Below are 14,766 nucleotides of genomic sequence, written 5' to 3' on the forward strand. Positions count from 1 at the left end.
ATTTAATCAAAGGGTGTTCGGGGTGGTTGGGCGGGGGAAAAAAGAATAAGAATCTAATCTAATCATAACACAGACGATTTAGCTCAACCGATAGATCAGATCCTTCCAATGGATAATTACTGCATTGAATAATACGTTTCATATTCAAGCAGTGAGTAGCTTCTTATTTCTGAAACAACCATCAGTTTGATAGAGAGAATAAAGACTGGACAATGTCAGGATTCTTTTGATATATACTGGTAATATCTGTTGTGACATGTATTGTGACATTGCATGAGCATTGTGTGATGTGTGTCCTGTGATGAAAGCTGAAGGCGGTCTAGTAAAACACTGCAACTGGGAACAGTTTTGGCAGAATAAGTATTTGGGGTTAAAACACAGGAGGCTAAATTTGAAGGGGAAAAACCTCCCTGGAACAATTTGAAAAGAATGGGGTGAATAGTGTCTGAGAAATCAGTTGGACAAATTTTCTGTGTTGAAATTTTCATAAATTTGTAAAAAGTCAAAAAAATTGAAATTTGGCCATGAAACTGTGGACTGCACTACTCCTAGTGGTAAAGAACACGTGTCGAATTTGAAAAGCATTGGGTGAATGGTGTCCAAGAAATCGAGTGAACAAATATCTCAGACAGACAGAGGGACGGAGAGACGTAATTCCTGTTATATCTATAAACCCCCAGGGTGGGGGTATAAAAATCCTGTGTACCTGACAGTAGCCAATTTTTGGGTTCCTGTATGCATAGGCAGTAAGGACCCTGCGCAGAGCAGAGATCCCGGTGTCGCTCTGAAAGGCAGGATGTTCTGGGAGAGAACGGTGCAGGTCCCTCTCGATCTCATCTGTAGCCAGTGTACTTGTGCCCAGAGACTGTTCAACCAGCTCAGTGTAGTAGCCAGGGTGAGTGGCCATGTCGTTCACAGCCCCTACAGAAGCAAACCAGACAGTGCATTTGTCCACACCGAACATGTTTGACTGAATTATTCATGCTGGGCCATACTCCTGAGACCAAACAGCCTTCACTAATAAATCCCTTAATGGTGCCTATAACGCTGAATTAAGTAATGTGTTGATGTGTGATGAACAAATACCTGAAAAAAGCATCCACAGCTCTCCCCTCAGGGCTTCGGGAACACCACGCACTATCAAATCTCGTGTCTTCCTGGTGAAAAACATGCTTGTGCCCCGTCCATATTCAGAGAAATGTATGTTCCAAGACTGCTCCTTCATCTTCTCTTTAAGCTGACAAACATAGACAAATATAGACAATCATAGACAAACACAGACAAAACATTGAGTAGCTGTTAATGCTCCATATCACAGTAGAACCAGCATGTCTTAACGCTCAATTACAAACATAAAAAACATATTTATCTTGCATATTAGAACAGCAAATGAAATCTAAATGGTAGCTACATTATGAAAATATCTGTGTGTTTGTAAAAAGATGCAGCAGTTTCTTGCAAAATGTATGTCATGAGTCATGTGTCAAGTGCAAAATTCTGATAGTTACCATTTTGGGGTCAAGGTTTTCTACATCCTGTGGGTGGAAAACTGTCATGAGTGCCTCTGTGCTCACGGCTTTACTGCTGTCTTTCTGTCCCACCATCAGAGTAACATCCTCTGGGTTGTCCTCAAAGTGGTTGATGAGTGACTGACACTCACCTCGTATGGCCTGGCAGACAGAAAACAAAAAGAAAAGAGGCTGCATTACTTGTCATCATATAAAAATGACATGCAAAATGAAAATGTAGAGCATATAACAGCACAAAGAAACTTAAAATTAATTGTGCATTACCTCTAATGAGGCCGAGTGCAGAGGGCTGGCACTAATCCCACACCTGCTCCGGATTGTGTTGGAAAGACGCTGGTAATCCCGAACCTCGGAGAAACGCAGCGCCCTTTTCCCTCGCACACACACCGTTAAAGCCCTGGTACTGGAATCTGGCTTCTCAACATTAACAACCTGGATCATAATGAAGCAGACAATCACAAATCCACCGGTGATTAGTCATTCATTTGAGAAAATTAAGTAATACATTTTAAATACAGCCAGCTTAATTATTTTCTAAATTAATATTACAGCAGCAGCGTATCTGACAGTAAGATGAATTACAGCCTTATAAATGAGGAGATTCAATATGCTGGAAAGCAGATAAAGTTCTAATATTTTCTGGAGTTTATCGATAAGGAAGGCGATAAATCAGTATCTCTATCAGTGCTCCATCGGTCTGTGTTTACCTCTCTCATTGGAATGATCACATGACACTGACTCCCATCCTGACTGGCGAAACACAGGTAGTTCTCAGACAGGCAGATCTTCCCAAGTGTGTTAAAATGGCTGAAGGGCACCCACAGAAAGCTCTCATGCACCTCTAATAAGTTTTCCTCTTTGGGAAGCCTGAAAAATGTCCGGAACTGTTCACTCTTTGCATGGGCTTCTAGGCCTCTGTGGGGAAAAACACAGCACAAGTACCATATTTAGAAAGTCACACTGAAGGAAATCACATTGGTTCCACAATTTCTCAGTGTTTCCCTGTCACAATCTCATAGTAACTGATTCACCTTGCATTTTTAGCTTTAATCACAATAAAACCCTGCACAAAATGTCACTTGATGTCAACAGCTACATGTTCATGATGTATATATTACTACAAATGTATATACTTGAGGCACTGTATTTTATAATAATACTAATAATAATACTACTACTAATAATAATAGCAATGTTTTAAAAGTAACTAGTGCTGCAGTACAAAAAAAGGCGAAGGAGTTTTCCAGCAAACAGTTGGATCAGTGATGAGTCATTACAACGATTCACATCTCCGTTATAGTACACATGGCTCAGTTCAGATTTACTGCTTGTATCTGACTTTTTGCTCGTTTGTTTGTGACATTTCTCCCTTTTAAATGTGGCCGATATCTGATCACAGAATAAACCTGCATGTGCAACACATCAACATGTCACATGGCACACAACTGCTAAAGTCCATGTTTTTATTCATACATTAATCTGCAGTGGAAGCCGGAGAACGGATAAGCAGATGATAACAAGGATTAAGACAGACAACATTTTTGACATGAGAACTGTGATAAAGTTGAGTTAGAGTTACAAAAGATTGCGAATAATTGCCGCGAGGAGACGGCATAGGCATAACCAAAAGCAAAGCGAAGAACGAATCTTTTCTGTTGGCGTCAAGATTTTTGGAATGACAGAGGAAAAAATAATTGAGACGTATCGCCTACCCAGCAATGCCATTTTAGAACTTCTAGATGAACTAGGGGATGATTTAAGGCCAGTCACAAGGAGGAGTCATGTAACACCTTCAATGACAAAACTCCTCGCACGTTGCATTTCCTTGCATCTGGATCATTCAGCGCACTGTTACCATTAGTGCTAATGTATACCAGAGCAGTTTTTCCAGTGTACTGTCTCTGTGACGACAACCAGTAGCGCACGCAAAATCCTATTTAAATTGGGCAGTCTCCTTGGAGTGACCCAAAGAGACATCAGCCTGACTAAACTACAAGCCAACATGATGGCTTTCTGTACTCTCATAGCTAGAAGGATGATATTGCTAAAATGGAAGGAACCAAAGCCACCTGTGTACGATCACTGGGTGAAAAAGGTCATGTACTACAGTCACAGAAAAAATTATAAGACCACCCCTTGTTTTCTTCAATTTCTTGGTCATTTTCATGCCTGGTACAACTAAAAGTACATTTGTTTGGACAAATAAAATAATAACAACAAAAATAGCTCATAAGAGTTTAATTTCAGAGCTGATATCTCTCCATTTTCTATGTTTTCTTGATAATAACCAAAATCACTTCAGTTGTAACATCAGTAACTATGGCATTGTACTGACAAAACAGTGCTTTTAGGCATTCCATGTTTTCTTTTCTGTCTGTTTTAGTCACATGATACAGACAGGAGTTAGTACTAGATTGAATAAGCATTGTTTTTGATGACTTTTGATGGTCTAATAATTTTTTTCGTCACTGTATGTCCAACTGGAATGTGTATGGGTATATGAAATATGTATTTATGTATGGATGTTTCTCTTTACTGGCTGTTTTTTTTTTGTTCATTTTTCCTCTGGAATTTGTAATGTTTCTGGGGAAAGGAAAAATGCTTGTATAGTAAATGTAATTGTATTGTATTGGTTTTGTATTCATTTTGTATTATCCTTGGATGTATTTTGTTTGGTTTGTCTGACTTTATACAGTATGATTTTATAGCTAGTTGTGTCACGCTAACCACTAAGACTATTACTATTGAGACGGGGGCAGGAAATATAAGATTTTCTTCATCCTGTTCCTTTTCGAGCATGGGTGTGTATATGTTTGTTCACCTGATGATTACTAAATGTCTGCTGATGAAATGCACAACCATGAATGAAATAAATGAAATGAAAATTTGTACTTTCAAAATCTTAATAAAAAAGACCTTGATCAAAAAAAATATGGCAGTCTCCAAGACTTTGCACCTGTTGTCATTTGTGCAGGCAGTCTTAGTTGATCACCTGGGACACGCAAATCAATAACACGTGCATTTTTTAGTATGAGCAAGCAAATTTGCACCCATTATTTACGACTTTAGTAAATCAGGCCCAAAGAGTATTATTTGACTGAAGTCAGTTTATTTTTTCTGTGACTCCTCGAGTCGGCTGCCGGCACTAACAGGATCATGTAAAGTTCTGCAGAGTAGCGGTTCGACTGTACCTTTTGGTAATTTGCAGGGGGTCGCAGAGCGCTGGCTCTCTTTGGAAGGCCTCTTTGTCAAAAAGGCGCTTAATGGAGTAGTTGGCCAGTTGTTCCATTATAACGAACGTTTCATTAAGGTGCAGCAGCATGGAAAAATAGTGATCCTCCCCGTGAGCCAAGACGTGGATGCTCTCAGTCAGAAGAACATTAGAGGTTTTCTCCAGCCTCCAGATCTCATCCCAGGAGATGACCAGTTTTACTGCACAGTCAATAAACAATAAACAGATAATGTAGGTGACAGAAGCTCCCAATTAGACGACTCAGCTCTGTATAGAAATATTCAGTGTGACATTATTCGGTATGTGTTAAACTGTTAACATAAAACAGATCTACATTAAAAATAAGCAACACATTCTACTGCATATTTGACATTTAAGGATCTGCTAATGCCCGCAGGTGATTGTTTTGTACAGGTCTGTCATTATAAAAATTATTTAAATGTCAGTCATTGTTGAATTTCCATGAAACTCCGCAGCACTAATTACCTGTATAACTTGCCACCGAACTGTGTGGGTTCTAATGGCTTTCTAATGGCCCTTAAACTATTACAAAAGCTAATCTTTTCTACAATTATAGAAGCTGTCATTACCTCTGACTATTTTGAATGGGAAAAAAAAAAAATCTAAAAAATTACCCCATAATGCAGAAAAAGCCCATTACACTTAGAACATTTAGAGCTGCTGCCTGCTTTGTTACCACCATTCAAAATAATCAAGATAAATGTCAGCTTATGTGAATTCACAGCGGAGAAGTGGCTTACCCTCAGCTCCCAGCAGGTATGAATAGAAGCAGAGAAAGTTAGTGCTGAGGTAGAGCCAACCCTGGCACGGCACTTTGCCTTTCCAGTAGCTGCATGAGTAATACGTGACCAGCTTTTCCTCCGGTGGCAGCTCAAACCACTTCTCGAACCTCAAAAGTGCTTCTCTGAACTTCTCTGGGTCATCCTCGAGCACCAGGGATGACTTCCCCTCTTCAGCAATAAGACCCTAACGGAAAAACAGAAAAGCTTAGAGTGCAAAGAGAGCAATGAGTCACGAAAGCAGGGCATGAGCACAGACTTCCAAAACCATTTCATAAGGTCACAGTTCTATTCGATTTGATTCTTGTTTTATGAGGAAATGAAAGAGGTTCTCGTATAAATTAAAGGTTGGTAAAAAACAACAATAGTTCGAAGCAGGAAAAGCCAAAAACACATTCATTAATCGATTATCAATCTGTGGAAAAAAATGGACACTATCAGAATTTAACCATGTTGGATATTCAGTCATTATTCATTTTATCTTTATTTTATTATTACTATCTTTCGTGATCTGCATACTCACTTTACTGCAAATGCTGCTGTGACACTTGAATTTCCCCACTGTGAGATCAATAATGTCATATTATTATATACTGAATAACTGTCCAACTGAAAATCTAATCCATACAGAGCCCCTGAAGTTCTGAAAGGTCATATTTTTATCTTGTACTTGAAGGATCAGTAAAGTCAAAGTAAAATAAATAAGTAACTGAAGATCAAACTGTACTTGAAAAAAACAAACCAACTGATTTGGTACATAAAAAATCATTTTTACATAAGGAGTTGATTCCACTTACATTCATTTCCCATAAAGCTGACTCAAATTTTACTCCTCAAAGGATAAAATGATATTGGAATAAGTGATTTCTCCAACCTAGCCATACGTATCACTGGCTTTGATTATTTATTATCAAACGTTGAGGACATTATGTATGACCACTGAGAGATTAACATCATCATCAGCTGTGTGTGAATCTAATATAACCTTCTGAGACCCAGAAAAGTACAAGGTGTGGCTTTTTTACATTAAATAATTGCCTGTATTGGAAACGGCACGATGCAACAGTTTTTTCAGATGCATTTTTTTTTATTTTTATGGAATGTCCTTTGCAGTGGACAGCATTTTTTCTCAATAAAGCTGTGAAACTCAGAGGACAGAGGACAAAAATGCATTGCTGGGTCTCAGGAAGATAAAACAAACATGTTAAATGAAACATAGAATTCTTACTCTAATTTTGCCCTGTACAAAGCTGGTGATGTCTTCACTGGAGTCAAAAACTGAGAGTGTCCTCATGATGTTCTGCTGCAGCCAATCCCAGTGCTGGTAAATCTCCTCTTTGGTGACACCTTACCAAACATCAAGAGTAAAAAACACGATCAGATGAAAATAAATGATCATACCGACAGATTATGTGCGCCAACAGGACTCAGAGTCAACATGATACAAAGCCCAGACCTGTTGGAAACTCACACACAGAGCATTTGCAATAGATGATCATTTAAAACTAAAATAGGACATTCCAATTAAAATGAAATCGAAGATGACAATCAGGGTAAGTAAAACCTACCGCATGCTATCGACCAGTACACCTGCGAGTCTGGTGTGTGATGTAAAATGCGAAAGGGAGCGACTTTGGATGTCGAGTCCAACACAGTATCCAAAGTTCCCACGAGGAGGCCTGAAACACACAGTACATTAATATATTCAGTCAGTAAACACATACCTTCCAGCCAGAGCTCAGGAACAGATTTATATTTGTGTGTTTGTGACTGTGTACAGCAAATATTTCATTTAAACAGGCAACCTAAATAATACTACAGATAATAAACACTGGAATCATGGGAAAACAACAAAATAAACTTGAATGTTAACTGACTGTGGTTACAGAGGTTCATAGCATCACAAAGCATCCATGACTTTAACTGTATTAATAATTGTTGAATGATTGATTCTAAAAACAAAATCCCAAAAGGACAAAATGCTAAGCTAACGTGCACAATGTTAATGTTCCTGAGATGTTAAAAAATAGCCACAAATAAGCACCAGACATTCAGCATGAATGTACACAGTTCTCACATCACTGCAATTTAAGAAAAAAAACAAAAAAAAACTCTCATCTCCCACACCAAAAGCTGGAATATAACAATACATCATCATGCTCCATAAAACGTCTGTACATGAGGTTACATGTGCCTTTCATATTTAACAATATGGTGTGAAGATAAAGGCTGTTCTACATTAGGACACTAGTGTTAAAAAAAGAACATTCTAGCTACATTATTCCCATGAACACACTCTGGTTCTGGTATTATCACTGATCTGAGTCTGTATTATTGTTAAATGAGGATCACATCTGTTGATAATACTGTACATATCATGCTGCTTCTGTTTTTATTTTGGCAACAGTCTTAATCTTCTGAATACATTGTCTGGTGTAAGTTCATGAATAGATACTTCCAGTCTACCCAGGGGCAATAGCAGAGGCCAACACTGTGCTTTTAATCACGTTATTGGACTGATGCCTTGTTTACATTTTCGATCGTGACTTTACCAAGCATAAAGACAGTGTGGAAATGGATGATCCCAAAGCTCCATGTCAGAGCGTGTAAAATTAGAAAAATCTGTTACCTTTCTAACTTCCCTCTGACCTGCCCTCCATGAATAATTAACAAGGTGACAGCGAAACCACAGTCTGCATCAGCATAATACCCGCCTGCATGCTGAACATAGATCAGCTCTGCATATGATCTACCAGAGAGCTGCCAAGTAGGAAGAACAGATCAAATACAGTCCATGTTCTGTATGTTCTCATGTGAGCAGAACAGCATCACAAACATGAGGTTAGACAAGTAAATAAAGGCCACTTCATGCATAAAAGGCTCTTGTATTGAAGTGCGCTTCCAGTGGAACATGCCATGTACTATCAGGTAGTATTTAACCCCCACTATGATTAAACCAGCCAGTTTGGACCTCAGTCCTTTTGTGTTCCTCAAGAACACCATTCATTATCATTAATTATGTATTAATTGCCTTAAAGCCTGACATGCTGAAGTGTGCGGTTAGAGGCTAAAGGCTGCACTCATCAGTAGGACTCCGATAGGCGATAAGGGCTTTCAACGGGTTTTTTTCTACCTATGAGTTAGATTAAATAGTTGAACCTATGGGTGCATTGGGTGTTTTAAGATTAGCCCTATTTTAGAGGAGTGATAGTTTGCTTTTTTAAATGGAATTATGCATTTTAAAACATTTCCCTGTGCTCTACATAAGCTGTAAATGCTATTCTTGGGTCTGAATTCTTCATCCATTAAACTCCACAGGTCCATCTTCAACCCTATTTCTGAGTAATGACACGGGAAAGGTTGTTTTGAGCACTGGCCCTTAAAATGCACATGTGCCACTTCATGCCCCACCCCCTCCACATTGTTAACTGTGTGCTCCATCCTGTTCAGACACTTAATGATAAAGCACTTTGTGACTCTGTCTGTGAAAAGTGCTCTATAAATAAAATTTACTTACTTACTTACTTAATGTTTCAGTTTATTGTCATTGCCATAAAAGACAATGAGATCACTTGTGTTCATTAATACAACCAACAACATTTTAGGCAATTGGCTTGAAGTTTGGACATATTTTCAGTTTTTATGACAACTGCTGCTGCTGACAAAGAATTATGGTGTACACGGAGAAATGTTCCTCGGAAGTCTTGACCTTATATGTGCAAATGTGGTGACATAACTAGTTATACAACGTAACAAATCAAGCAGGATTTAAAACAGATTGTAGAAATCCCCTCGATTTTTGCCAAAATGAATATAAAGATAGCTTTGCAGCACCTGAAGGGTTCAAATTCAAACTGTTTGAACTATTAGGGTCCAAATACACAAATAAATGCACCAAAGACTAATAAAAGTGGGTTTAGCAAAATTTGACCTGTTTAATACATTGTTCCTGAGAAAGAACAGATAAATGTATACATCTATGTAGTGTTTCAATGCAACAATAGCTATTCCTTTAGCAACTTCTGTCATGAAAACTACATTAAATTAAAAAGTGACAGCACAGCTTAGCATCTACGTGTCCAAAAAAAAAAGTCACTCACACATTTATTGCAGCAGTCGCTGACATTGCAGTGACATTTCAGTTGTATGTTTATTTTATTTTTCTACCTCTAGCCTCGGGGAAAACATGGTGCAGAAATTCCATCCGACTGTCATCTCCAGGAGCTTAGATAAGCAGTGACGCCAAAAATACATGACTTTACATCTGTCTGTGCTGGTAAATTTATGTTATTTAAGTTTTTACAGATATGTAGCTACGTCCTTTGAACCAGATGCAGGGAGCAGACAGTAAAAACAGCAGGGAATGAAATGCAGACTGATGGATGCTTTTATTTTCATGTCATGCACAGAAAGTGTCCATCCTTGATGGGCTTCATTACATTACTATAGTACAGGTTATTTTACTGCTGAGCCTCTCTCTTTAAAAGCTTAACAAATAAAATATTCCTTGCCTAAAACAAACATTTCATAATCTTCCAGCCACAACAAATCAACATAAATGGATAATGTTTGACTCAAAAGTATAACCTCTAGGCTATGTCCTTGTAGATAGGAGAGCAAAACAGATACTGAAATGAATGTTAAAAGAGAACTCCCTTTCATCTCCACCTAGCTCTCAATGCATCTTTGTTTTGGGTTCAATTATAATCCATACACAGTCAGGCTCCACTCTCTAGTTGTTTGTGAGACAATTTGTGCATAAATGTGCTTATATAACATATCTAGATACCATTTTCTGTGGTTAAAATAAAGGTTTGAACTCATTAGTCCAGTGTTGATCATGGGAAATGAAAAAATTCATCTGTGATCATTCATCTTCACAAGTCAGAGCAATGCATTTGATATTTGTCTGATGTTTGGTTTTCATATTTCTACTGGCAGGCTAAGGTGAAGCGAATGATTTAAGAAAAAAAGATCTAATATCTCCATTATGTAATGTTACAGCTTGTACATTCACAAACACCTAAAACACCAGAAGCAAACAGGAGGATTAATAGATTAATGTGTAAATCTTCCATTACTGCCTTGTTTAACTTTGTTCAGTAAAATCCCAGTGCTCTGCTGCTTACAATCACTTTGAAGATCACATACTTATCAATGTCAAGTCAAGATATTTATACTGATCAGCATGACAGCAATACTCCACCATTAATTGGTGTTTTTAGGTGCCTTTTTGTAGCTGTTATTTGACTAAAACCATTCCAATGTCATATAATAATAATAATAAAAAACAATAATAAAAATAAAATAATAAAAATGTACAGATTTTTTTTTCAATGACATGACCAGCAAATAGTAATACATCTGCAATTTGATCATCAACTTTGCCTCCTAGATGCTTTAATTCGATGTGTTAAATTAATATTAATCTTCCTGACAGCAAATTGTTGAGGAAAACTTCTAAAAAATCTGCACAAATGCAACACTTGCTTGAAGCATACAAGTAATTCACCAGGTTGTCACTTCAGAGATATAAACTAACACTAGGAAAAGATAAGATAAGATAAGATAAGACAATATTAGCCCCATGATAGGGAAATGTGCAATGTTACAGCAGCACATGCATAGTAATGTTAAAGTAAGGATTAAAGCAAGAAATATATATATATATATATATATATATATATATATATATATATATATAATTTTAATTTTTTTTTTTAATTGCAAAAACAGAAAAACAGATATGTTGAAGTAAAAAGTATGAACAGCATTATTGCACGTTGTTGAAGGCCATATACTGTAATAATTACGCATTGTGATAGATAGATAGATAGATAGATAGATAGATAGATAGATAGATAGATAGATAGATAGATAGATAGATAGATATTGTAAGAACTATTTGCAGTAAAAGAAAAACTGTTTTGTGTGAACAGTGTGTGAGGTCTACTGGATGCAGTGGTGGTTGTAAAGTAAAGCAAATAAGGCAATATGCTGATCCGTATACTTTCAGAGGCCGACTAGCTGTGTCAATATGAGAACCCAGCTGTTCTCTGTGCACACACACTCCTGTAATGTTTCCACTTGGCTTAAACCTGTTGCAGTGTGGATATTTTTCTGGAGGCACACAGTGGGCTATACAGAAGCACCGCCCTATGGCTCCCACGGCAGACAGCAGAGCAAAAGCACGGGCTGAAACCATATTAATTACTCATCTGTTTTAATACGACTCGATGCCACAGCTGCTGACCTAGACAAGCATCGGGGTGAAAGGACATAAAGCTGACAGAACACAGCCGCTAACATTACCTGTCAGCCCGCCGCCACCTTCCCCGTAGCCCCGTCTCCGCTGCAGTACGAAGTACTCGTTATCCTTCTCCGTGACCCATAATTTAAAAGCGTTTTTCAGCAGTATTTCCTCAGGTTTGAGCCACATGTTTGAAATGTCATGGAGTTATCTGTTAAATGCAGCTGACATGTCACAGTTACCCGTAACGTGGCCTGACATCAAACCCGTGAACATTTGTTTGTGTCCGAATCCCTCCCTTCCCACGTCGACAAGAAATTCTGCCAAAGTTGCAAGGCATTCTGGGATTGTAGTCTTTGTTGAGGAGGCGGTCCTGGGACTCAGTTGTTATGAATGAAATGAAAAAATAAGACTACTGAATTAGTAAATACATGTTAACGACTGAATTAGTTAATTTCGATTTTTACTCACGATTAATATAACATTATGAATATAATAACAATAATATTACTGATATAAAAGCATAGGCTTCTTCCTATTCAATTTCAGGCCTGACTGTTTTGTGTTTTGTTTTTGTTGTTGCATGTCTGAAATAAACACTAATAAACTGAATAAACTAAACTAAATTATGGGGAAAAGAATAGGGATTATGAGTTGAATCTTTTGTTATTTTTTGTGACAATATGTATACTGTTGAAATTGTTGGCAATTTTTTTTCCTTTATCTGTCTGAAATAAATCTTAACAATGCTGTTTATATTAATTAAACCTCCCTTCACCACTTGTAACTGCTCATTATAAATGCATTTTATAGTCTCTTTTTAAATATTTAATTTATTTTAACCTATCTGTATTTTGAATATTTTTAAATTTGTATTAATACCTGTCTTTGTAATGTGTCTTTGCTTGTTTTAAACTGACTAGGTGTCATTGCACATGAGCTTTGTCCCTCAATAATTTCTTGAGAATAAACAGAGGTTTATTGATTGTTTGCTTGCTTGCGTGATCGATCACTTGATTGATTGATTGATTGATTGATTGGTTGGTTGATTGATTGATTGATTGATTGAAAGACTGGATAGGTATGCAGTTATATAATTGTTATTATAGTCCAAATGGAATACCAGTTTATTGCACTCATTGCTTGAATACTGTTAGGTTTATTCTACAAGAGTAGCTTTGTGAGAGAGACCTTAAGCCCAACTTGCAAATGTTAAACACGTCTCAATGAGAGCATTATGAGGTCTAATTCACTTGCCAGGAAGTTGCAACAATGAATTTTGTAAGAGGTCAGCACAATGAATGACGGTAATTCCTGTTTACAATCGAATAATCATGTAAGTGGCACAGATTTAATTGCTAGCTTTCTGCAGATACATTATGTTCTATTATGTGCACAGTAAAATGTTTGTTATTGACGATAATGACTTACTCTACATCACGCTACAAAGTGGCTGCAAAGATTTACTCTTATTTATCCACAAAAGAATTAGTAAGGAGCTAGTGTTGTAATGTTGTAACACACCCTTTCAGCTGCTGTTGTAAGATTCATGTGAAAGCTGCTGCTGAAGGTGAGTTTTGCCACAGTGTACTCAGAAAGTCTTTTTTCTTGTTTTTGGACAATGCTTTATGCAGAGGGAGTGTTGTTATGTTGAAACAGGAAACACTCTTACCCAAACAACTGCCACAAGGTTCAAAGCAAAATAACCAGAGACATCAGTTTATTGGAATATTAGAGCTAAGGCCATGAAAATGATCCGATAAGAATCCCAAGACAGAAATTATGTTTTTGTCCATACATGTTAAAAACTCTAATGATGCCTTTATACTACACTGTGTGATTTAATAATATTTCAGAATGTCATGCCATTTCATCTCTGGAGGAAATAACTTTACCTCAACACCAGATGTTCTCTAAAGGCTTCTGGACAGCTGGATCTAGGTTCGATCTTGTGTATGATATGAAGCTGAGATTTCAGTTCATAACAAAATTCAAAGCATGTGGTTATTAAAAAAAGTATAGTCTAAGGTGTCCTCTACCAAAGACTAAAAAGACAACAAGAAGAGTACTTCTGATAATGTTTATAAAGTGGGGCTAATTATCCTGAAATTTAGCGTAAGAATAAATCTGGTGTGAAAGACTACAGATGAGACTGATGTTTCCATATATTTTACTTAGAAGGAAATATATCATTATCACATTCAGTACATGAATCCTCTCTACATAGTGTTAGTTTAAAACATCTGCCTGTACAAAATGTCTAAAATGTGTGAATGTACCCTATGGGTTTTCCAAATTCTAACAGTCCCAAGTTTCATATATAAGTTATATCTATGCTTTTAAACGATATGATATAATTCCATCTTTCAAAATTAAATACATAATGCAACATCTGAGCTTGCAGTGTTTATATACAGTGTTAGACTTTGATCAGCTTGAAAAGAGACACAAATCTATCTGCATAAAAAAAGGGTTTACTTGAACTGTTCTGGTTATTTCTTATGGGCTAATTTATACCTTTATGTCCCAATATATGGTGGAAATTTTCTTTACTTATTTGATGAACTCCTCAGTATCAGATCCTTATCAGGTTTCTGGCACATTCAGTATATATTTCTCGTAACTGTGTTTTAGGGTGACTTTAGGAATATTGTAGCTAACTGTAAAAAAAATGTATACCCTGTAAATTTTCCCTTAGGACATTTTCAACTAGAAAAGCACTCGGAGAGCGCAGACCTCCGCCAAGGCAGATCAGTGCCCCCATCACCACCAAAATGTAATAATTTGTTCCTTGTGCCAGTATCAACATTTTCTGAAATTTTCATCCAAATCCGTCCATAACTTTTTGAATTATCTTGCACACAGACAGACAGACAGACAGACAGACAGACGCCGGCAAAAAACATAACCTCCGTGGCGGAGGTAAAGATAAAAATTTTAAAACGTTAAACATAG

General features: G+C 37.1%; 1 protein-coding gene across 2 annotated transcripts in view; it reads right to left on the reverse strand.

The window, feature by feature from the left end:
* tbc1d8b (TBC1 domain family member 8B) overlaps window positions 1–12,124 on the reverse strand; it is a 29,525-nt gene extending 17,401 nt beyond the window's left edge. The window contains exons 1-10 of one of the 2 annotated variants that reach the window (XM_030153617.1): window positions 11,874–12,124; window positions 7,130–7,240; window positions 6,790–6,908; window positions 5,523–5,748; window positions 4,721–4,961; window positions 2,237–2,444; window positions 1,794–1,961; window positions 1,509–1,670; window positions 1,087–1,237; window positions 707–921 (exon numbers count right to left, since the gene is read on the reverse strand). In XM_030153617.1, the coding sequence (XP_030009477.1) occupies window positions 707–921; window positions 1,087–1,237; window positions 1,509–1,670; window positions 1,794–1,961; window positions 2,237–2,444; window positions 4,721–4,961; window positions 5,523–5,748; window positions 6,790–6,908; window positions 7,130–7,240; window positions 11,874–12,000 (1,728 nt within the window). In that variant the 5' untranslated portion in view covers window positions 12,001–12,124. The remainder of the gene's footprint in view (window positions 1–706; window positions 922–1,086; window positions 1,238–1,508; window positions 1,671–1,793; window positions 1,962–2,236; window positions 2,445–4,720; window positions 4,962–5,522; window positions 5,749–6,789; window positions 6,909–7,129; window positions 7,241–11,873) is intronic. The other variant, XM_030153618.1, reaches the window with a different exon arrangement.
* Window positions 12,125–14,766: the final 2,642 nt, after the last annotated feature.

The sequence above is a fragment of the Sphaeramia orbicularis genome, chromosome 14, assembly GCF_902148855.1.
Source record: "Sphaeramia orbicularis chromosome 14, fSphaOr1.1, whole genome shotgun sequence".
Lineage (NCBI taxonomy): Eukaryota > Metazoa > Chordata > Actinopteri > Kurtiformes > Apogonidae > Sphaeramia > Sphaeramia orbicularis.